Below are 22,637 nucleotides of genomic sequence, written 5' to 3' on the forward strand. Positions count from 1 at the left end.
TTATAAGGTGTCACTTTAAAAATGGCAACTAGTCAATATATATTACTTACTAAAATACCTATCGATAAAATGAATCAGTTTATTATGAAGAGTGTATATTTGTGCAAGCATGATTGCACGAATACATTTGTTTGTCTGATTATGTAAAACAGACAAAATGACTGTATTTTGTTTGTTTTTATAAGGATAATTTACTCGAAATTTCCAAAAGTTTCGATAAATTTAGATGTTGCGTTTCAGTTTTGAAATCTACATGAAATTACCAAATTAATGATTTGTTTTGATTTTACAACCATATTTTGTGTATTTGTTACTCCTATGATTTTACAAACAATGAAGATTTGGCACTGACATAGTTTGAATACTTATTTTATTTATGTGGGATTTTTGGACGTTAATCAAAACAATGTCACATTGCAGGTAGCCAATACACATTGTAGTATAGTACTAAATTAAATGTTTTCATTTGTTGAATTAAGGTCTATATTGAGATAGAATGGAGAAAATGAGAAACGAGATGTGATAGGGTACAACAAATAAAATTATTTAATTTAGTACAATACGATGTTATTTTGTTGCATATTCATTTTAATTGACGTCCGATCATACCACGTAAGTAAGTCATGAAACCATGTTAGTTATATAAATGAATAGTTCAATCATTTATCTTTCAAATAATAAAACGACTAATACCTTATAGTTTCCTACATAGTCCATTGTGTATGGGAGAAAATAAAATACTACTATTAATTTACCTACATGTTTGTAAAAATATTACATGCAAGAACAACCACCAAGAATTAAAGAAGTGGAACACCACATGTGATCATTAAAAAAATCAAAGATCTAAGCTGTCTCACAACTTTTCTTCATTGACAGACACCACTACTAATCAACCACAATTTACAGACATGCATTGCACGATTCTTCCATGACCACCTACAATTATTTAATTTTTCTTTTCAAACTTCAATCAAGGTTTAATATAGTCCATATATGTCCAAGATTAATCTGCACAAAGTCTGGAAAAAATCTTTGCAATGACTACACCAAAAAGAAGCTTGCTCAAGATCATCCTCCTTGGAGACAGTGGGTATGTTTATTTTTTTTCCAATATCAATATATATAATATAATCTTATATTTTTTATTTGACAAAAATCTGATTAATGGTGATGATCTTGTAGGGTGGGAAAAACATCTTTGATGAACCAGTATCCTTAACATGAAATGATGATAGTACTAATTGTTATTACATAGTATATATTTGTTGGTTTAACTCATAATCTTCCTAGATATGTGTACAAGAAATTCAGAGCGCAATACAAGGCAACAATTGGGGCTGATTTTGTGACTAAAGAGTTGCAGATTGATGACAAACTTGTGACCTTGCAAGTAAGCCGGTTTTTTTTTTTCAACAGATCAATAATAGTTCCCCATTTATAATTTTGTAACGCGCAGATATGGGACACGGCTGGGCAAGAGCGGTTCCAGAGCTTGGGCGTGGCGTTCTACAGAGGCGCGGATTGCTGCATTCTTGTGTTCGACGTGAACGTGCTCAAGTCATTCGAGACTCTTCAAGTTTGGCACCAAGATTTTCTCAAACAGGTATAAAACTGTTTTTAACCGAAAAGGGTATTTTAGTCATTTTATTGCTAGCGCGAAATGGATTTTTATATATGATTATCTTAATAGCTTGTGTGTGTGTGTGTGTGTTGAAGGTTGATCCTTCTAATCCGGAGAAGTTCCCGTTCGTGTTGATCGGGAACAAGGTGGACGTTGATGGTGGAAACAGCCGGGTGGTGTCAGAGAAGACGGCTAGAGAGTGGTGTGAGGCCAAAGGGAATATACCTTATTTTGAGACATCAGCCAAAGAAGACTACAATGTTGAGGATGCATTCATCAATTGTGCCCAGATTGCACTAGCCACTCATCCCATTAACATGTACTATCGCGTGAACTTTGATTTTCATATGAACATGAAACCTTCTTTTTTACTCTTATTGCAATTTTAATAAGGAAATCTAGTTTATTTACAACAAATATCTAGAATTTATATACTAGTATTATTATTTAAATTTTTCATGAGCACCATTGCCATAAATTTATATATTCCACATCATTTTTTTTTTGTTTCAGTTGGCCTCTTGATGAAGAGATGCCATCCCATTGGTGAGCCTCCATCCATGCAACTCTTATTTTCTTTATAAAAGCACTATAAATATAAGTCTTGATGATTGATTACTTCATTAATTAATTAAATTTTTGCAGTGATCTTGAAAGAATTCAAGAATCAATGACAGGAGCTGATCTGCCTAGAGGAGGATGTGCTTGCTAATTAATTTATCATCATATATGCTTAATATGTTGATAGGAAAGTCCATTTTTCTGATTATTAATAATAATAGGAGTTGTGTGTATTATTACAATTCTCGCATTTTCAGTGCATCATCACATCGTTAATGTACATTTGATCATTAATTAAATGTGAAAGCTTGCAATTTTCAGAAGACAAGCACATGTATTGTTTGCTTTGTGTTTTATTTTTGGTCCAATGCAAATCTTACAAATAAAACGATTTTTCAATATGCCCTCAATTAAGATCACTTGGGTGGCAAAATATAGGTTTTACTTCTCTGGGAATTTTAAATTGATACTATTTCAGATTTTATTATTTTGAATGGAAAAATCAACATGCTACTTTCTTTTTTATAAAAAAAATTAATACTCAAGCGAAAAATCGACGAATTACCAAAAGACATGTCATGGGGTGAAACCAGCAAGTTGCTCGACCACAAAGATTAAGGAATCCAAAATGCAACTAGAGAAAGCAAAAGAAACAAAACAACCAACAACATGCTAGTAAGTAGTACTCCCTCCGTTCCGCAGTAATAAAGATATTTCATTTTGAGCACTCATTTTTTTAAAATGATAATAAATGGTTAAAGTAGAGAAAAAGTAAAGTAAGATAGAGAATAGTGTAGAGAAAAGTATTATCTACCATATTCTCTATCTTACTTTACTATTTCTCTACTTTAATCATTTATTATCATTTTTCCAAAATGACTATTCAAAATAAAATGCATATATTTCTGTGGAACAGAGAAGTACTTCTTAACAAAAACTTAATTAAAAATAAATAAAATATTCAGATTGGGTCACAGGATCAATAAAATCCACGGTCGACTCATAAAGGTCGAAAAACTCCATTAATTTCAATTTTAGGAGTTGTTGTACAACCTTTATCTTCCTATATCAAAAACAATCGTCTTCGATACTTCTCGCCCCACGACTTTATTTGTTAAATTGGTCATATGAAATAAATTATATTTACTTCGTTCAAGAAAAATAGTTCTTTTAAGTTGTTTTAGTCCATCCACAAAATCTACTCCTATTTTTGAAAAACAAATCACCGCAATATTGACGCTACTTCAACAAATTTTAATTTTTCTTTCATATATTTTATTATTTTATTCAAATAAGATGACTAATAAAAATAAAATAATATAATCAATTAAATACAGTTGAATAAATTGCAGAATTTATTCCTTGGTATTCTCCATTTTTCTCTTTGGTAGTATTTGTGGATTTGTACCTGAAACTTTGAAACTATCAATTCTCAGCAGAAACATGGCTTTCTCTCAATCTCTGCAACCTCCATCGCTTGTTCGCTTACACAAATCTTCAACCCCAGTTCGATTCTCTTCCCTCCCTTCATCTTCCTCCTCTCTCTCCTTCCGGTTTTCCCCTTCATTTCTCAACCGCAAGAAACCCTTTTTGTCAATTAAGTCGGCCTCTGTGGAAGGTACAATTTTTTTCTTATTTACAATTATCGAATTTCTAGCCTTTTATTTTTTTTTCATTTTGGGTTGTTAAAGTGAAAAAATTATCTATCGTGTTGCTAATTGAATTTTTACGTATTTGGGAGAATTGTTCACGAGTTTGTGTTTTTTCTCATAGCTTGTAATTATCGAGGTTGAACAGAGTCTATTTGATGGAATTAGGGCAGCTAAAATTGGTTATATCAGTCGAAAATAGTAGGAGTATTAATATTAGTTTGGGAGGTTTTATGTGTGATGTTTGATGTTTGAATTAGGGATTGGATATTTGAGCTTGCCTTGGATTGGTTATTTCTTGGAATTTGAATCTTGAATTTGCACCTAATTCGATGCAACAGTACTCAGTAGTCGTTACTCGTGAGCACATATAGTATACCTATATACTACTCCATTAGCTTATCATAAAATTCTTGTCTTGGGGTACTGGATTAGCTATAGGTTGTTATTGGTCACTCCTCTGTTTTTTTCCTTCAACGGTGCGCAGGATCGGTTGAATAGTAGTCTTAGGGAAGGATTGTGGAATACACTATGTTGTGACCTCCCAATGCTTTTGCTGAGTGATAAGTACTAGTACATGTTTTAACTTACCTATATCATCTAATGTGGATTGAAGTGTTTTGACCTGTTATTTTTATTAGCATTAGACTGTCATGTAAGTCTTATTGCTTGATTGTGTATATACCACAATGATGTAATATGCAAAAGATACATTCACATACTACCGAGGTCTGTTACCTAGTTACCTTCCCAAATGTGACAAGTGTGTGATGGAAATCATGGAATAGAGTATGGTTTCTTTTACAGGAAGATTCATGAGTCCTTTTTATGATCAGATAAGTAAATGGTATTATTGACCTGACTTGATTGAACATTAGGAGATTAATTAAAGTTTTGTTATCTTTTTTGGTATGGATGTAGCTCCCTCAGCAGCTGGGGGACTAGCGCCTGCTATTGCTTTGACGGACAAGGCACTGACGCACTTAAATCAAATGAGATCTGAGCGCAATGAAGATCTTTGCCTCAGGATTGGGGTCAAACAAGGTGGATGTTCTGGTATGTCTTACACTATGGAGTTCGAGAGCAAAGCAAATACAAGACCTGATGATTCAGTCATGGAATATAATGGTTTCAATATAGGTAAAAGAAATTGAATATCTTCGATATCATCAGGTTTTCGTACTGATGTAGAGCAAAAAACTACTGAGATTTTCATGAGTTGTCAATCTATATATTATGAAAACCCTTACCCTTACCCTTACCCTTACCCTTACCCTTACCCTTTTTTAATGATCCTGTTTACTCTTCTGAGTTTTGCTTCTATCTTTGACCATACATGCAGTTTGTGATCCCAAAAGCCTTCTCTTTCTCTTCGGTATGCAACTAGACTACAGTGATGCACTCATCGGGGGAGGTTTTAACTTCAAGAATCCGAATGCTACTCAAACCTGCGGGTGTGGTAAATCATTTGCTGCGGAGATGTAATCTTCTGGTTTCTCGGAAAAATGAATATTCAACATGTATACAGCACCATAGCAAAGACATTGTAGTTGGAACTTTATATGTTGGTATCATATACACAACTGGTTTGATCTAAATGTTGTGCTTGTTACTGCATTCCTTAGTGCTGCTTTATTACTCAGTAGAATGCTACTCATGCTATTATCAACTCAAAAATGCCTCTGGAATTTGTTGGGAAGAAAGCATTATAACCAGTTATGTTTCTACAATTTTTTTATTTGATTTTCACCACTGCATATAATTTTTAACCTTTTTTTCTAATATCCAGCAATGGATGCTTTATCAAATGAAGTCATATCACTAGCATGCATGATTTTATTTCACATTTTCACATGTGAAAGGAGTGGGATTTTCTTCTCTTATTTCATTAGTTTGAGCTAAGAGGTGGGATATTGTACACCTTTAAATCAAAAAAATGCCGTACAGTGACAATTCATAATTAGGTATACATTAACATAATTTAGTGCAAATTTGCACCAAATTTAAAACTGACTAGACAAAAATAATTAGAATACTAGTACATAGATTTAAATAAACAAAATTGAATTTCACCAACAATCATTCAAAATTTCAACATATTTAAATTAAAGAAGGTGTCGATAAAATCTTGTACTACTAACAATACAAAACTACACCTTTCGCAGTGAAAGGCTTGAAAAATAAAAGGACATAAATATATAGTTAGGTTTTCCTCTTCTTGTTTGATTTGGAGCTGCTTCGATCATGTTTATTTCTCTTCTTTTCGCTATCGATTTGCTTGTCGATCTTTTTCCTCTCAGATTTTATGCTAACGAGAGCACCGGAGGAGAGCTTGCCAGACCCCTTTTGCAAAGCTTTCTCGAAATCCGCCTCTTTGTCAACGATGACATACTGTTGAAGAAACTCGGGGTTGAGCCCTCCATCACCCTTGGATTTCATCTCCTCCTGAATTTATACACTAATGAATATCTAATTGTGTTATATATAAATCAAAATACCAAGAGCCAAAAATTTCACCTACCTCAACTTGCTTTGCTGCATCGTTAAGATCATCGTCTAGAGATACGGGGAGTGGCTCCATCGTAATCTGAAAACAAACGGTGAGAAACAAAAGCAGAGAAAAAACAAGATGGTCTGCATCAAGGTATCGTAGAGTTCACTTACGTCTTTTAGGCGGGACACGGTTGGAAGAGTGTCTTTCAGTTCAATACTGCTCAAATATTTGTAGAACTTCTTCATGACTTTCATATATAAAGACAATATTTGCTGCCTTTCCAAATTCATCTCCGTCTATAGATCAAATGAAGCAAAATATCAAAACATGTTCTGGTTAGATCAAAAACTGTGAGATAGAGATGTTTCCATATCTAAAAAGCAATTTTAACTCATCATGGTGAGCTTTCTGAAATAAACTATTGATTTAATTGTTCTAAGGAACATATGCCCAACATATCTCGATCGAAGGGTGCCAATGAATGCATTGGAAATAAAGTTGAGTACCTCGATACGAGAGATATCTTTTCCCTGCAGACCAATGCTGAGCAAAACAGAAGCTTGGGCATATGACAATGAAACCGGAATCTTCTCCAGCATGTATGCACGGGCAAGATCATCCACAAAATCCTCAGTCTGACACATGGAAAAATGATCTCAGATACACCTTTACTACCAACAGCCAAGGAATGTATCAAAAGTAAATGCATCTGTAAGTGAGATTTTACCATGCGGTAATCAACAAGGTTATTTGTATATGCTTCTAGTTGCATCATAGCATAGGATGACAGTGTTTCACTAATTGAGTTCAAATTTCCACTGGAAGAGGGTGTTGTATCCACATCCGAGAAGTTGATTTTTGGATCCAAGATGCTGCAGAAGCCATGAGCATAAAATTATTCAAGAATGCTCTTCAGAGACGACTACAGAACATCACAAGTATACCTCATAGCAAGCTTGTACTCCATTTCACGAAATGCACGTCCTAGGAACTTGGTATATTTCTTCCTGAACACTGAGAACATATGGAGCACATAAGGATCTCAAATTACAGAATCTAACTCTGATTGCAATGAACTTGTGGTATCAATTCGGACAGACCTTGATAAAAGGGGCTGAAGAAGCCCAAAGGATCTGATTTATTAGATTCAATGTCATCACATTGTAATGGCTTCAGAACCATGCATGTATACTCACCAGTAACAGCATTCTGATTACAGAAATAATAAACCATTTCGTTAGCTAACTTATCATTATATTGAAATATATAAAAGCAGAAAGAACAGAAAATAAAAAAACTACAAATTGAAAGACAATAGTCTCACCGCAACTTGGCTAATGTAGAATGGAGCAAAATCATGTTTCCTCCAAAAGCGGAAAAGATCTTGAGTGAGCCCAAAAGAGACCCCTAGGTAATGGAGCTTTTCGGGTCTACGCTCACGGAGAGGTACAAGCAATGGGGGTAGATCAGTTTTAGGCTTCACATTTTCTTCCAGCAGAGATGCCTGCAGACATGTTATTTTTGGAGTTATATCCCGATAAAGGTAGATAAAGATTAGCCAAAGATGAATACCATCAAAACTTTAAAAAAACTGTCAGTTGGAGTAATATTTTCCAGAAGGCTCCCCCTAAATTATAAGGGGGGAAGCAGAACTTGAAAGGCATACACCTCTTATAGTAGTTTTATGTGCAGCTTCCTTTAATTGTGAAGCTATTGTGCTTGTGCATAACGTTAGCACAACTTATTTTTCACACACGGGACATAACATAGATTCACACCGAAGATGATAAAACAGTTTACCACAAAACAGTAACTCCCAGGAGTATATATGACAAAATAATTTCAAAATATCATGCCATGATATCAAGTAGGTATCCTTTTAACAATTTCAAATTTTCAAAACATAAGCAATGCAAGAATAGGAAAAGTAAACCAAAAAATATAACCACAAAACCAAGAAAGAATAAGTATGGAACAGATGAAACCTTCTCTGCAGCCTCAACAACTCTGACTGGAGAATCATCTAAAAGTTCTTCTGCTTCTATTTCTGAAATTGCGGTCAGTTGGCCCTCAAAATACCTTTAAGCAGTATAACATCAGTAATTACATATTCACACAATAAAAAAGAAGTTCTAAATATCAATAAAAAGAAGTTCCAATTAAATTTAAAGGACTTTTTCCTCCGTTTGGCATAATAAGGAAGATTATATGTTCTTCCATAAACTGCTACTAATCATAAAAAGATCACATGAATTTAACTTGGAGCTTCTGTCTCCCTTTGAATCAACAAGTTAAAAGAAATTTAAATTAATGATCACAAATTTTGAATTTCCATTCGAGGAATATGATTGAATATTTCGAAAATTCTTCATAACGCAACAAATATCTTCATATACCATATTAAATAAATACATCCCCCATCCCCTTGGGATGGCTTAGTTGTAAAGTGGGTATTTCCTGCAACCTAGCTCTTAGGTTGAATCTCACTAACACCCCTATAGGTCTGAGCATGTCAATTTCTTCACACAGTTCCATGAGGTAATAAGCTGCATACTAAATATAATGACAAATTTGAAAACACAAATGTGTTGCATGTCAATCAGGATATTTTTCTAAAAGGCTCACATCTCAAAGGTATTACATGCTCATATGCATAAGCAGCTTAGTCATCATGCCAAAGAGCCTTTTGTTTCTTTAACTATATTTACTAAGTTTAGGACTGATCATTAAAGACCGAAATGAGAAAAAGGCAAACACTGTAAGAAAAATAAGCTTACCTTGTTAAAAGTTCAACTGCGGCTGAACCATAGCCAAGCTGCAAATATATAGAACATTTTGTTCAGAGGAGGGTGAACACTTAACATTATCTGTGCATATACGAAGAGGTGCTAGAACTTACCCTCATTGCACTAGGATGTGTGGCAATGCGTACAATTCGAGCACCTGAAAGACTTGGGAAAACAGTCTCACGGAACTGCTCGCAAAATTTCCAGGGTATCTGATCTCCAGATGGCTGGTGGCCATCACTCAAGCTTTTAAGGGCAGATTTGCGAGAAATTTGCCCCTCAAAGCAAACCTACGCACAAGTTTATAAAATATCACCACCAGTATGAATACAGTAATTAGTCCTAATTGTAAACGATTATACTACAGAAATATCAATGCTATATCAGAGAGCGATTTTTAACTTACAGAAAGAAGAAACAAAACCAAAGAGTGCTACAAATAGACAAAGTGGTTGCACCTAGGATCCCAGCCATTTCCTCTCATATCGTATTGATTGAAGGAAAGATTGTATTCTACCAAAGACTAGAGCCACTTACTTATACTAAGAAATATGGTTCTAGACCATCAGACTTATTGGACCTTAACAATATCCAAACAATGTAAGTTAGGAAAAGACACAGAGCCATAAAAGCTTGGAGCTGGGGAAGGAAAAAGGTTGTCCGAAAGCATATAGATATATACAAAGAAAACAGAACGGAGGCTGAAATAGTCATGTAACGAACAAAATTGGGCATACAAGTAAAGACAGCAAAGAACCTAAAGAACATATGCTGAAATGAAAAGGGACAAAGTAGTTGACTTTTCATGAATTAATTCAGGGCAAGGACAGAGAAAAAAAAAGCCTTCACCGACCAGAAGAAACAGCATTTATAATGCGAAAACTTCACAGCAAGGTATCTACAACAACGAATGCTCCCTTGTCACTATACAAGTCAGGTATATATCTAACTAGTGAGAAAAGCATAGCTATCATTGAAGACACAACAGAAGTATCAATCTGAAACTCATACAAGGTTTTCTAGCTAAGACAATAAGGAAATGTGAAGTTTAAGCACATTAATCTAGTAATTTTTTATTTCAGATAGTTTGGTTATATCACCTAATGAACAAGAAACAAACTAATAGAACAGCATACCTGAATTACACACAGAATGTCAGGGAGATTGTTTTTGGACTCATCAACGGGACCTGTGCGATTAAGAGTAAATATACTACTGATCATAGTAACAACAGTAAACAAATGAATTTATACAAGCATCCATACCAAGTAGCACAAATAAGTGGTGAGCTGGGGCATCAGCTATCAATTGCAAGTCATTTGGAGAATTCTTGTAGTGGGAAGCAACATATAGAGCCATCATCCTCTGAACACAAATATTGGTTAGAAGACATGTAAAGCATATACAAGAGAAAATATATATAAAAACAGATGATTATGTTTGTGTATGCTTACCTGCAAGAATAATTCACTGTCCCTGTGATAGGAGAATAGTGTATCCCGATTGACATAATATAGATCACATTCACTAGGTGGAGGTAGCCTAATACACAAAGAATTTCAATTAGCTCAACAAAAACAGGATGTTTTCCACCTGAACTCAATTGACAACATATAAAACAAAACCTGCTTATACTAGGAACGGAATTTGTTACATCCAGACACAGCAAAGTATGAAGCCAGTATTCAATTGGATCGCCAGATGCATATCTGATTGCTTCACTCAATTCAATCTTTTTGAATCGGCCTACAGGGGAAGTTTGTTGACATTAGGGCAACTACTTGCATGAAAACCATAAAATAACACAATGAATATTTTTCCAACAGATAAGACCATATTGCTTTTTCAAAAAATAACAAATATGAGTGAAGGCAGTAGAGCAATATTGCCTTCCGGAAAATGATAATAGAGTCCATAGCTGCTACTTAAGAAATACCAAGGTAGTAGAGCAATATTGTCTTCCAGAAAATGTTAACGATTTCAGAGAAGAACTCACAAACATAATTATACCATGTTACATAAAGTGTCAATAGTCAGCCATTGTAAAATTGCATATACCAGAAAGGATATTGATCAGAAATGACAACAAACTATTGCACTAAGATCAAATAATAAATAAAACTGCATAACTCAATCTTAATAGCAATTTCTGCTCCATTTTATTACTAATATGGTAATATGATTTCTTTGTTCATATCATAATGGAAGGTATACAAGACACTAGAGCTTTAAATTTGTAGCTTAAGTTAGTTACCCATTCCCTAACACAGGAATCCAGATTCATGACTGGAAGTGGCCACTCATATTCAAACTACTTTCCACCATTTCCGCAGCCTATCCAACTTCCAAAGGAAGTCTTTATGCTCTTAGTTTCAGTCAATGCTTCCACAAGTCTTTAAGATTTCAAATACAGGCTATTATGTGGAAATCCACTAATGATGATGTAATGAAATAGAGGTGGCAGTTCATTTTAACTATTAATGGAAAATGCATGGGCAAAGAAATAAAACAGACTGTCACCCTGTCATCAAGTCAAAAGTACAAAGAAACCATTGTCACTGACAGGTAATCTAAACGCAAGATTGACTAGGATCATGAATGGAAAGAAATGTTGGACCTGAAACAGTAGTATCCACACGTTTGCTTGAAACCCGATCTTGTTCCTCGAGTTGCTGTAGCAGTTTTAAAGATAATGACCTCCCTGTACCTTCATACCTTTAGAAAACGAGAGAAAATGAATAAGTAGTAGATTTAACGCCTTTAGCAATAGCAAGTGCAAGTGCTCAAAGATAAAAAACAACAAAGCAGAAAAAAATACTACATAAACAAATGTAAGCACCATATGCCATACCCATTCACTGTTGATGAAAGGAATACAAGATAAGGACCAAGCAGGGACTTCACAATTGGCAAAGGTATAGCCGCCGCTTCATCAATAACCAGCAATTCGACTTGTGAGAGCTTTTCGTGTTCATGTGGCTGAATATACTGTAATTTCATAAGATTAAAGTTATTTTGCAACATTTCCTTGTTTCGAGTAAATGATAAGATAACCCAAAAAAGAACTAAACAATAGAAGCCCTTTCTTTTCTTGTTTAATTTGAGTAGCATACTTTACCGACAACGGTAATGGCAGGAAATAAAAAATAAAAAGTCCATGTCATCAAAGCATAGAACTTCTACTAACTTAATAAAATGTGAAAATGATAGGAATCATACAAGTAGTCCAAAGACCAGCAGATATGACCTCTACATTGCTTGTAAAAGTGGAATGAAAGATTTTACAATCACATTTCTACGTACCTGAATAGTCTGTCTGTGTTGTTTGTAAATATTGATTCGCACAGTTGCCTTCTTAAAATCCGGGTTTGTACTTTTCACCACATCATAATCCATGTGCTCCTATAAGGACAACTCACGAGGATGTAAAGACTCAACAGAATACACTTCCTCACATACATATTCCATAACAGGCTATCAGACATACTAGATAAATAAGGTCAGTAACTACTACTACATTGTAAAACAAAAAAAAACTTTTGAACAATAAAAAATTGAAGTGTGGGCCACATACCATGTACTCAAGCATATGAAATCCCTTGCATACAAATTCAAACAGGGTCTTCAGATTCTCTGGGCTTGGTGCAGTGACAAAAATATTGGAATATCTACAGTCAACAGTAATTTCAGGCTCAACATAGAGGGTTCCGGAAAATTGGAGCACAAGGAAGAAGCTCATCAAATATGTGATATTTGTACAATCCATTACCCTGCTGCAACAGCTCCAGCAATTGCCAGACCAAGAGCAGCTGATTTCCCACGACCACGACCAGCAAGCAAGGCTACTGTCCTGCGGAGGTTCTTGTCCAGAATTGCATCAAGGAATGCAACAACTGCTTTACCCTATTGGGAAGACAAGAGTAATATATATCAAAGTATCAAACTGAAAAAAATGGTTGTTGATACCGACAACAAAATAAATATTACCTGGTCCATTGTGCAACATTTTCTAATTAGAGGACCAACAGGAGTTTCACCATTCAGTTGTTCCTTCAAACTCTTCAGTTCTCTTTCAGCTTCTGAAAGTCCTTCAGAATCCTGTCATAACCAAATATTAACAGCAAACAATCACATAAGGGCAACAAGTTTTCTTATAGCTAGATATACATTTTATGCAGATATCCAAAAGGAACTAAAGCCAGAAGGAGGTACTGGCAGCATATGTGCCACTGCAACATAGAATAATATTTCTCTGCGGAACATTTTTGCTTTAGATGATCTACCGCAAAAGGTTATGGTTTTATTTATTTAACGTTAAAATAATTCTATAAGCAACATATATACCTCTTGAACCGGTAACTGTGTGATTGATTTCATATGGGAAGAAATCGGCAATATGTTTAGTTCATCATCCATGACAATGCAAGATTTGCAGGAAGCAAGTGAAAGTAAGAAGCGCTCATTGAAGCGCCCGGTTGCAAGAGAATGAGATTCTGTACGGAATCTCTCATGAACATCCTGACATTAATCAAGTCTAGTAAGTGAATTAAAATACTAGTGTGAGAAAATAAAAATACAGATAAAAGTGAACTCATGTCCATGAAAAAAGCAACTCTGTTGTTTGTTGCTGTGCTTGTTTTTGTTCTTTTCAGATTCTTTATTCTCTGAATTATTTATCCTGTCGAAAACGTCATAAAATTGAACTTGATTTTTGTGGCAATACCATAACCATGGTGTAGAGGCTAGTGAGTGAGGAAAGAGAGCGGAGCAGCAATAATATCAATCCACCACCTTCAACAGTTTCAATAGTTCTTGCTAGAAGATTTGGAGTCAAAGCTTCAAAATCCTAAGTAAAGAAACAGAAAAATTCAAATTATATCAGCTGATACTTCTTTGCTAACAAATGGCATTGACTTTATTCAGATTGTACCTGCAATATACACATGCCAAAAGTGTTACCAAGAATTCTTTCAGAATCTCTGTATAGGCAATATGTTATGTCAGTAGTTTCAAGAAAAAGTGAGAAAGGATCAGCCTTCTCTTGATCCAACAAGCCCCTCTGCATTAGCTTCTTTACTTGCTTCGCCCGCTTCTTTTTGTGACTAAATTATTAAAAAAATATTAGTATTCAGACAATTAGTGTGACAAGTGTTAGCCTTCACACAATATATGCTATGAACTCAAACTCGGTATAGCAACTAATCACCACTACAGACATATTCTGAAGGTTAGCCTTCACACAGGAATTCATGACACCAAGAGTCTGATTTCATCTAAAGATTCTTGGAATTTACAAACTTTTCTTCCATGACAAATTATTTGAAAAACTTATACGCAACTTGCTAAGCTCCACATGATATTTACAGCTCCAAAGAGAAATTCAAATATGTTGGAAGAATAGTACTCCTTTGTTACAAATATGTAGATATCTAACTGTATAATCTAAACAATTATCCGCTCCCAATCACAAGTCCCAATGGAGTTTCTATTTTAATTTTACTTTACCAAGATCAACTAGTAAAAACAATTAAAAAAAATATTAACCTACACAAATAATTAATCAGCATATCCTCAGCAACGTAGTAGGATTAAAAAAAGGTGTGGATCATAATACATCATATTATTTCCAATACCTGCTGAGATCGAGTTTGTCCTTGTAGCACCATAAGACATTCGGGCTTGACTTCTTCACTGAATTTCTCAATATGTGATGCAAATTCACAGTCTGTTCTCACAAAAAAAAGTAACAAATTCAGCTCACCCGACATCGCCACGGATAAAAAGTAGTCAAATGTAAACAAAAACATTAACAATTTTCGGATAACACACCTGGTCTTGTGACTTATCACCAATAATAACGAACATGGAGCGATGACGAGCTTTGACGCCATTTTCAATTAGGGTCCTAATTCGTTCGTCGACCTTCTTTTTCATTGTGAATGTATCTATACATATATAGAAAGAGAGTTTTTAGGAACCATTTTGGCAGAAGACATCTTTGTAATATTTTTACAGCTTATATTATATGCATCCTATAATTTTTTTAAAAAAAGGTATTTTATCTTAGCCTAAAAAAATACAGCTATTCATTGGTTTCTAAGGCCCTGACTCCAACTATTTTATATAAAAATTGAATCTTGAACCCAACGCCAGAAACTTCACCTGGCAAAATACAATCTTTAGTTGATAACTTACTGGGAAAGATTGAAATGTCTGAGCAAAAAAATGATATTTTGACGGACTCTTCACAATGCCGAGACTTCTCTAAAAACACCAATTTACAAGTTCCATGAAATATACTATCACAACAAAAAAACAAGAAAAGAACCAAATCAACTAAGAAATTTGAAGCAAATCAAGACCTGCTGGAGCACAACCCAGCGAGGGCGGCGAGGCAGGTGAAGCAGGCAGGCGGCGAAGAAACTGGCGTTGCTGGGCGGTGGATAGCCGGCGAGGCAGAGTGGGTAGAGCTGTGGTAGAAAGATGGAGGCGCGAGGGTTTGAGTGAATAATTTAAACTTAAAATTATTTGGGCTTTGGGTTTTATATTATCAGGCTTTCAATGGCTTAGATTTTTAAAACTTAAGTAGAATTTTAGAGTTGAAATTTTATTTAACTAAATAGAGTTTTAATTTCGATGGACTCTATTATTATGTCTAGTTAGATTTTAATTTAGACATCTAATTTATTAAACTTTATATTATTAAAATTCAGTAATTAAATTTATATATTAATTTATTAAATATATTTTATTATCTTTAGTGGAGATTGAAATTATTTAATATTATCTTTATAAATAAATTTTTTGGTTATAACATATTTTATAAATATATCTATATTTAAATTATATAGTATGTATAGTTAGAACTGGAGTTGATTTTGTTAATTCTGGAGTATTAGAGCACGGTAGTATATTGTTGACAAGATTTGTACACATATTTCTATTTTTTGGATTTCTCAAAATATTGGAATATGTATATCATTCTGTCTCTTTCTTTTTCTAAAAATAAAAATTCTTTTTTTGTCTATGTCCTAAAATAAAATTTCTTCATTCTAGAAAGTGGATCTCATAATCCATTAATACTAATTCCACCCATACAATTTAGGCAATAAATTGAAAGGCTCAATTAGTCTATATGTTTATATAGTAGGAGTATTAATCTTGTAGCACCCTGCTCTTAGAGGTCTCCAAACCGAACCGAACCGGACGAATCGGCCCGGAACCGTCACCGGCGGTTCCGAACCGGGATCGGAACTGTCGGCGGCGGTTCGAACTGGGACCGGAACCGCCGGTTCCGACGGGCCGGTTCAGGTTTGCGAATTTTGAAGAACCGTAACCGCCGGTTCCGAACCGCCGGGTCGGCGGTTCCCGACAACTCCCGACACCTTTTCAGGCCTACTTCCTAGCCTTTTCAGAAATCGCTCCCGCGGCAGCCGGTTTGGGCAGAAACCGTTGACGGAAACCGCCGGTTTCGATCGAAAAACCGCCGGTTCCGGAGGTAAACCGGCGGTTCCGCCGTGGTTTTTAAAAATTTGAAATTTGAAATTGACGAAAAACCGCCGGTTTCCACCGAAAACCGGCGGTTTCGGCGGTAAACCGGCGGTTCGGCCGTTATTTTCAAAATTTAAATTTTTCACAATTTTCCCCTATAAATACCCCCCCTCCTCTTCATTTCTACTCACCCCATTCTTGTGTTAATAAGAATTTCTCTCTCAATCTCAATTTCTCTATTCTCCATCCTCATTCTCTTAAGTTGTTTACGTTATTTGCGCTCATAATTTACTCACGTTGTTCACGTTATCATCTTCACACAATCACACTACTCTCTATTCTCCACTTTCAATTTCCATAAATATTTATATCATGTCTTCATCTCGTCGTGGTGGTGATCGGGGCAAGGGAATTGCCCAAGATCAAAGTGATACTGGTCGTCGACGTGCCCCTTCTAGAGCACAAGTTGCGGAGGAGGTGGGAAGGCTAGCCGCTCTTCGAGCTCAAGTAAGTTATAATATGTTTTAATTTTTTGTTAATTCATTTTTATTAAATTCATAATTTCATTTTTCAACATATATGTGTCTATGTGTTTTTATTTTTGTGTTAGTATTTTTACTTAGTTGTATAATTTTCGTAGGAGGAAGAAGATCGAAATGCGGCCTTGTTACTTGCCCTCGCCGACGACGACCAACAAGGGGGGCATTCACATTCGGCTTCGCGTTTCGAGTATGATGTGAATCTATCGTCGGACGAAGGCGATGATGGATCGCATCAATTCCCCCCTTCTAGCACCGACCAAGTTGGCGACAATGATGAGGAGGAGGCCGATGCTTCTCCTCCCGCAGGACGACAAAAGAAAAAGATGCCTCCCAAGTTGAAATCCGAGATTTTCACCAAACATTTCAAGAAGATCCCGGTGGTAATTTCAAATCCTAATGATCCGACCACTACCGTTGAGACAAGTGAGTTCAAAGCATATTGCAACTATTGCGATAAAGTCTATCCATTTGTTATCGGTGGGGGATATGGTACTCTCCATCGCCATTTGAAGGCAAAACACCCCGTGGAATATGGGCATTCTAAGTCCCAAAGCCAAATAAACTTCCCCGCCGGCTCATCGTCTCAAGCAGGTACGCCGCTATTTAAATATGATCCGAAAAATGTTACCGATGCTATGGTAAGATGGGCGGCAATGAAACATTTGCCGTTCAAATTTTTTTAATGACAAAAAATATGAAGTTACTATGCAAACCGCTTTTAATGTTGCTACAAAGAGAATTCCCTCATCTACTGCTCAAAGATCTAACAACCGTCAGTTTTTTGGCAAAAAAAGAGAGGTTGAAAAATTTCTATCCACCTTGGGGCACAAAGTTAATATTTGCTCCGATGTGTGGACGGATTCTTTCCAACGAAATTCTTACATGGGAATTTCATGTCATTTTATAGACAATAGTTGGTCTTTAAATAAGCGTTTAATTGGTTTTAGACAATTTCCTTCCTCACACACCGCACAAGCAATTGCATCTTTAATTATTCAAGTTTTGAATGAGTATGAGTTATGCAACAAGATATTTTCGGTTGGTTTTGATAACGCAACCGCTAACACCGCAAGTATATCCGATTTAATTGCGGCTTGCTCCCCGGCGATAAGTGGTAAGTATTTTTCACCAACGATGTATTTGTCATATTTTAAACTTATGTGTACAAGATGCTTTATCTTTATGGCAAAGACATATTCAACCTATTACTACAGTTGTATCCTTGATCCACTGGAAGCCTCAAATTGGTAAGATGTGGAAGAAGTATTGGCACACGAAGAAAATAAGGTACACAACTTTTACTTTAGACGTGTCTACTAGATGGAACTCTACATATGATATGTTGCATTCTACATTGGAGCATATAGAATATTTAGTTGATTTTTATAGAACTTACCCTGTTGATGATTTATATCTAACATCTTCTTGTTGGGATCAATGCATGAGCTTGTTTAAGTTATTCAAAGGTTTTCGAAATGCCATTATTGAGTTATCGGGTGTGTATTATTGCACATCCGTTCGTGTTTTAGAACATTGCATGATCATATCACTTGGTTTTAAAACTGCAATGAAAAATTCCACAAACAATCTTGAGTTAATGTGTGTTTTATATTACATGGTTGAAAAATGGCTCAAGTATTTCAACGAGATCCCCACGGTTTTTTTGCTTGCCAAAGTTTTGGATCCAAAGTGGAAACTAGTTGGTACTTTCAAAATTTTAGAATTTTATTACAACAATTTGGCTTCTATTGATCTTGAACCACTCCGAGCTTTGCAAACTGACGAGGACGACAACTACATAAACCTAGCCCAAACATTCCAAATAAACCTCCCCCACCTCCCAAGCCTCCAAAGAAGTTTTGAGTTCGACTTGCGGGCTCTCTTTCACGATTACGAAGCCAAGTATAACCGTACCCACCAAGTGAGACCTAGACCCCCCGTCAAACACATAACTTTGGCTTCTTCCAAGTTGATGACCCCGACGCCCAATCCCAATTGGCGGACCTATACAGCTTCAGCAGCGGAGAAAGGACGGCAAATTCGACAAGTGAGTTAGACTTATATTTTGACTCACACTTTTCATTCAATGAGGAAGAATGAGGTCTCGTTCCCCAATAAATCGACGTCCTAGATTGGTGGGGATCACACGAGAAAGATTTTCCCATCCTTGCATCAATGGCCAAGAAGATCTTTTCGGTTCCGGCTTCCACTGTCGCCGTCGAGTCCGCCTTTAGTGTTGGAGGCAACGTCTTGGACGACAGAAGAAGTAGACTCACCGGGCAAAACATGGAAGCCACCATGTTACTTGATGATTGGTGTTCCGCTGAAATTAGAGACCAAGAACCGGATTGGAACAATCAAGTAGTACAACCCGACCAAGATTACTTCCCCGACGAAGAAGAGTAGGCGCGCTGCCAATTCCTACGATCAAGCCAAATAGGTAAGCAAGGTAAGAGAACTACGTGGACTTTGATTCCAAAATGCAATTGAGCATTGAGGATACGTAGGCATCTCAACTTAAATTTTAAATTTAAGTTGAGCTCAAGTCCTTTTCCTTTATTTTTTTTCCCCCTTTGTTTCGAATATGTAATTTGTAAATTGTAATCAAGACTTTAAGTCTTTTGTAACTTATAATTTTTAAGTTGTAATTTGTAAATTTTAAGTTGTAATTTGTAGTTTTAAAGTTGTAATTTGTAAATTTTTAGTTGTAACTTGTAATTTAAAGTTGTAATTTGCAATTTTAAAGTTGTAATTTGTATCAATAAAATTGCACTTGTACATCGCTTTATTCTAATTTTATTTATACAAATATATTTACATTTTTTACTTGAATTACAAATTCACAATGTATATAAAAAAAAATGAACCGCCGAACCGGCCCGGAACCGGACATGCAACGGCGGTTCCGGCGGTTCACGGTTCAGGAACCGGAACCGCCGAACCTTGGCCGGGCCGGTTCAGGTTCACTTGTTTTTTGAATCGGAACCGGCGGTTCCGAACCGTGAACCGCCGGTTCCCGAACCTTAGTGACGTCTACCTGCTCTTTAAGTGTGTAGTTGCTAGTGGGATTTGTAAAGTACACATGCAATACAAGCTTTTAATATGCACCTTTATAAATTGAAAAGCTCAGTTAGCTTGTAATGTTTATACATTAATCTTGTAGCAGCCGGCTCTTAGTTAGAATTTGTGATTTGTTCATTTACTTATTTTGTATAGTCGTTGGGTTGGATGTTGGACTTACCTTAGCTGCTTTAGATCCTTCCATGCGAGATTGATTGTGGCAAGAAATAAATTAGCTATTAAAAATGAGCAACTCGCTCTTTGAAAGACCTTCTAAGAGGAAGGGTTATTCATACTTATATAGACAAGTTATGATTATTACCAAGTCGATGTGAGACAAAATTTAAGAGAATTTAACACGCCCCATCACGTGTTGGTCTGAATGACACATCGTACTTCCATCACTTGGGTAGGCAAGAGAAGAGATAAAGAGATAAAATCCATCATCGACTTATAGATTTGGGCCCGCTTTGATGCCATATTAAAAATGGGTCACTCACCCCTTAAAAGGATTTTTAGCCATGCTAAGAGCGAAAATGAAAAATGACTTTGCGACGATATTTGATAAGATGAACTCGATTTGATATTTATCATAAACTAATCACAAAATTAGATACTGTGTTTGTGTTTTTTTATTCTGTACTTTGGTTGTGTTTACGTAGTACCTTTACCTATTAATTTCCATTTTGGGCTTTTTAGTGTTTGGATTCCTATTTTGGATATAATTTTTTATTTAATTTGATAATATAACTGAAAATAGGATATCGTTGTATAAAGATTAATAGAATCAAAAAAGAAATAAGAAAAGCACAAGAATTACTGGCGGAAATTTTTTGTTAGTAATTTACCAACAGATTTTCTAATTCAATTTATCAACGTCATTTTCTGTCGGAGATGCTGTCAGAAAAATTACCGACGAACTATGATCCGTCGGTAAAAATTACCGACAAGCAAATTACAAACGGAAAATTTTCGCCAGTAAAAATGTTTACCGATGAAAAACGGAATTTTCCATCGGTAGTGTTGGTGTTTTTTTAGTGTAGCTTGCATAGAGTCATAATTATATGAAAATAGCCCGTATGATATTAAATCGAAGTTTATGTCACATAATAAATTTATTTTAGAGTGCATATCTTTTTTTGCTCCGTAAACTTTGCCAAAATATTATTTTTAGTCCGTAATGTTTTAAATAGCATTTGATGTCCATAAACTTCAATTTAATATCATATAAGCTATTTTTTCAATGTTTAAAAAAAATTGGATCAAAATACCCTCAACTATAAGTTATCATTTTATAGTGCGTGAAATGAAACACCAAATATAATAGGAGATCTCTACTGCAATATCATGAAGGCCAATTCTATTTGTCTATTCTATCTTTTTATTAAAATATTTAATTTATTTCTCTTTCTTCCTTCTTCCCTCTTTATTCCTTTGTTTTTTTGTGAAGACTTACTTCCTATTAAGAGGAAGAAGAAAGAAAGAAAAATTAAATATTTTAATAAAAAATAGAGAATAAATAAGCCGAATTGTCCTTTATTGCTTTGAGAGTATTTTCATCCAAAAATTTTTAAATAATGAAAAAATAGTTCATACCACTTCAATACGAAAATTGAGGGATCAAAAAATAGTTAAAACATGGCTGTGATCTTGTATGTACACATATTTGTAGTAGTATTAAAGTTTAAAATTGTTGGAGGCATGATTGGCATTGGGCACCTATGGAGAGTAGAAACAAAAAAAGAAATGATGCTTGTTTGCCAACACTCTACACTCTCACCAAAACCTATGCACCGCCCACTTACATCATGCATACGTATGTCTAACGCCACCAAACACTCCCTCTAGATTTCTATTTTTCCATTAAAATGTTTCAACTATTTATATAATACTGTATTTCCAAAATTATTGTCATTGTCCTTCTATAATTTGTTTAACTTAATGTCTTCAAGGGAAAACAAAATACACTGATCTTGATCCTTTTTTTTATTATTTAATTGACATATCATGTTCATTTATAATTTCGTATAGTGGGAGTTTGGGCTCCCTTTGTGAAGTTCAGTAGAGGTGGGGACATGTCACATGTTATGCTTCTGTTTATTTTTTCTTTTCCTCCTCATCATTAACTTAAATTTGAAGTTAATTCATGATTAAGAATTTTGTTAAGAAAACATTATTGAGGACTTTGTTCTAGATGTCATAATAAGATAAACCTAATGTTGGGTGTTTAACCAATGAAACATAAAATCACTCATGAATATATAATGTGTTTTTGTGTGTGTGACATAGGAATGCAATAAGTGCTTATATGTAAAAGGAATCAATCCATATTGTAAAAAGTGCATTAAAGATTTGCACTTCACATAAATGTCTATTGAGAAAATTCTCACTTTCACTATTGTGTAGTTAATAATATGATAAATATCAAAC

The 22,637-nt window shown here is 35.1% G+C and overlaps 3 protein-coding genes across 3 annotated transcripts; 2 read left to right on the forward strand and 1 right to left on the reverse strand.

Annotated features, from left to right (window-relative positions):
- The first annotated feature begins 865 nt into the window (after positions 1-865).
- Positions 866-2,508, forward strand: LOC121786048 (ras-related protein Rab7-like). The gene is made up of 7 exons (XM_042184564.1): positions 866-1,093; positions 1,186-1,212; positions 1,294-1,393; positions 1,460-1,606; positions 1,720-1,943; positions 2,138-2,170; positions 2,270-2,508. Exons 1-7 carry the CDS (start codon positions 1,041-1,043, stop codon positions 2,334-2,336), a joined length of 651 nt encoding a protein of 216 aa, XP_042040498.1. The 5' UTR covers positions 866-1,040; the 3' UTR covers positions 2,337-2,508.
- A 1,045-nt stretch (positions 2,509-3,553) lies between these two features.
- Positions 3,554-5,432, forward strand: LOC121785816 (iron-sulfur assembly protein IscA, chloroplastic-like). The gene is made up of 3 exons (XM_042184264.1): positions 3,554-3,803; positions 4,756-4,974; positions 5,177-5,432. Exons 1-3 carry the CDS (start codon positions 3,629-3,631, stop codon positions 5,317-5,319), a joined length of 537 nt encoding a protein of 178 aa, XP_042040198.1. The 5' UTR covers positions 3,554-3,628; the 3' UTR covers positions 5,320-5,432.
- A 426-nt stretch (positions 5,433-5,858) lies between these two features.
- Positions 5,859-15,634, reverse strand: LOC121787680 (RNA cytidine acetyltransferase 1-like). Its single transcript, XM_042186487.1, has 27 exons — positions 15,477-15,634; positions 14,944-15,059; positions 14,748-14,839; positions 14,045-14,216; positions 13,838-13,960; positions 13,459-13,632; positions 13,102-13,212; positions 12,884-13,017; positions 12,689-12,782; positions 12,418-12,516; positions 11,966-12,102; positions 11,732-11,829; positions 10,740-10,860; positions 10,569-10,656; positions 10,380-10,479; positions 10,251-10,303; positions 9,228-9,404; positions 9,106-9,143; positions 8,314-8,407; positions 7,653-7,832; positions 7,429-7,537; positions 7,273-7,342; positions 7,056-7,200; positions 6,835-6,963; positions 6,499-6,624; positions 6,356-6,421; positions 5,859-6,279 (listed from the first exon to the last, which is right to left on the reverse strand). The coding sequence occupies exons 2-27, from the start codon at positions 15,046-15,048 to the stop codon at positions 6,037-6,039; spliced, it is 3,078 nt and encodes a 1,025-aa protein (XP_042042421.1). The 5' UTR covers positions 15,049-15,059; positions 15,477-15,634; the 3' UTR covers positions 5,859-6,036.
- Positions 15,635-22,637: the final 7,003 nt, after the last annotated feature.

This window comes from Salvia splendens, chromosome 22, assembly GCF_004379255.2.
Source record: "Salvia splendens isolate huo1 chromosome 22, SspV2, whole genome shotgun sequence".
Taxonomy (NCBI): Eukaryota; Viridiplantae; Streptophyta; class Magnoliopsida; order Lamiales; family Lamiaceae; genus Salvia; species Salvia splendens.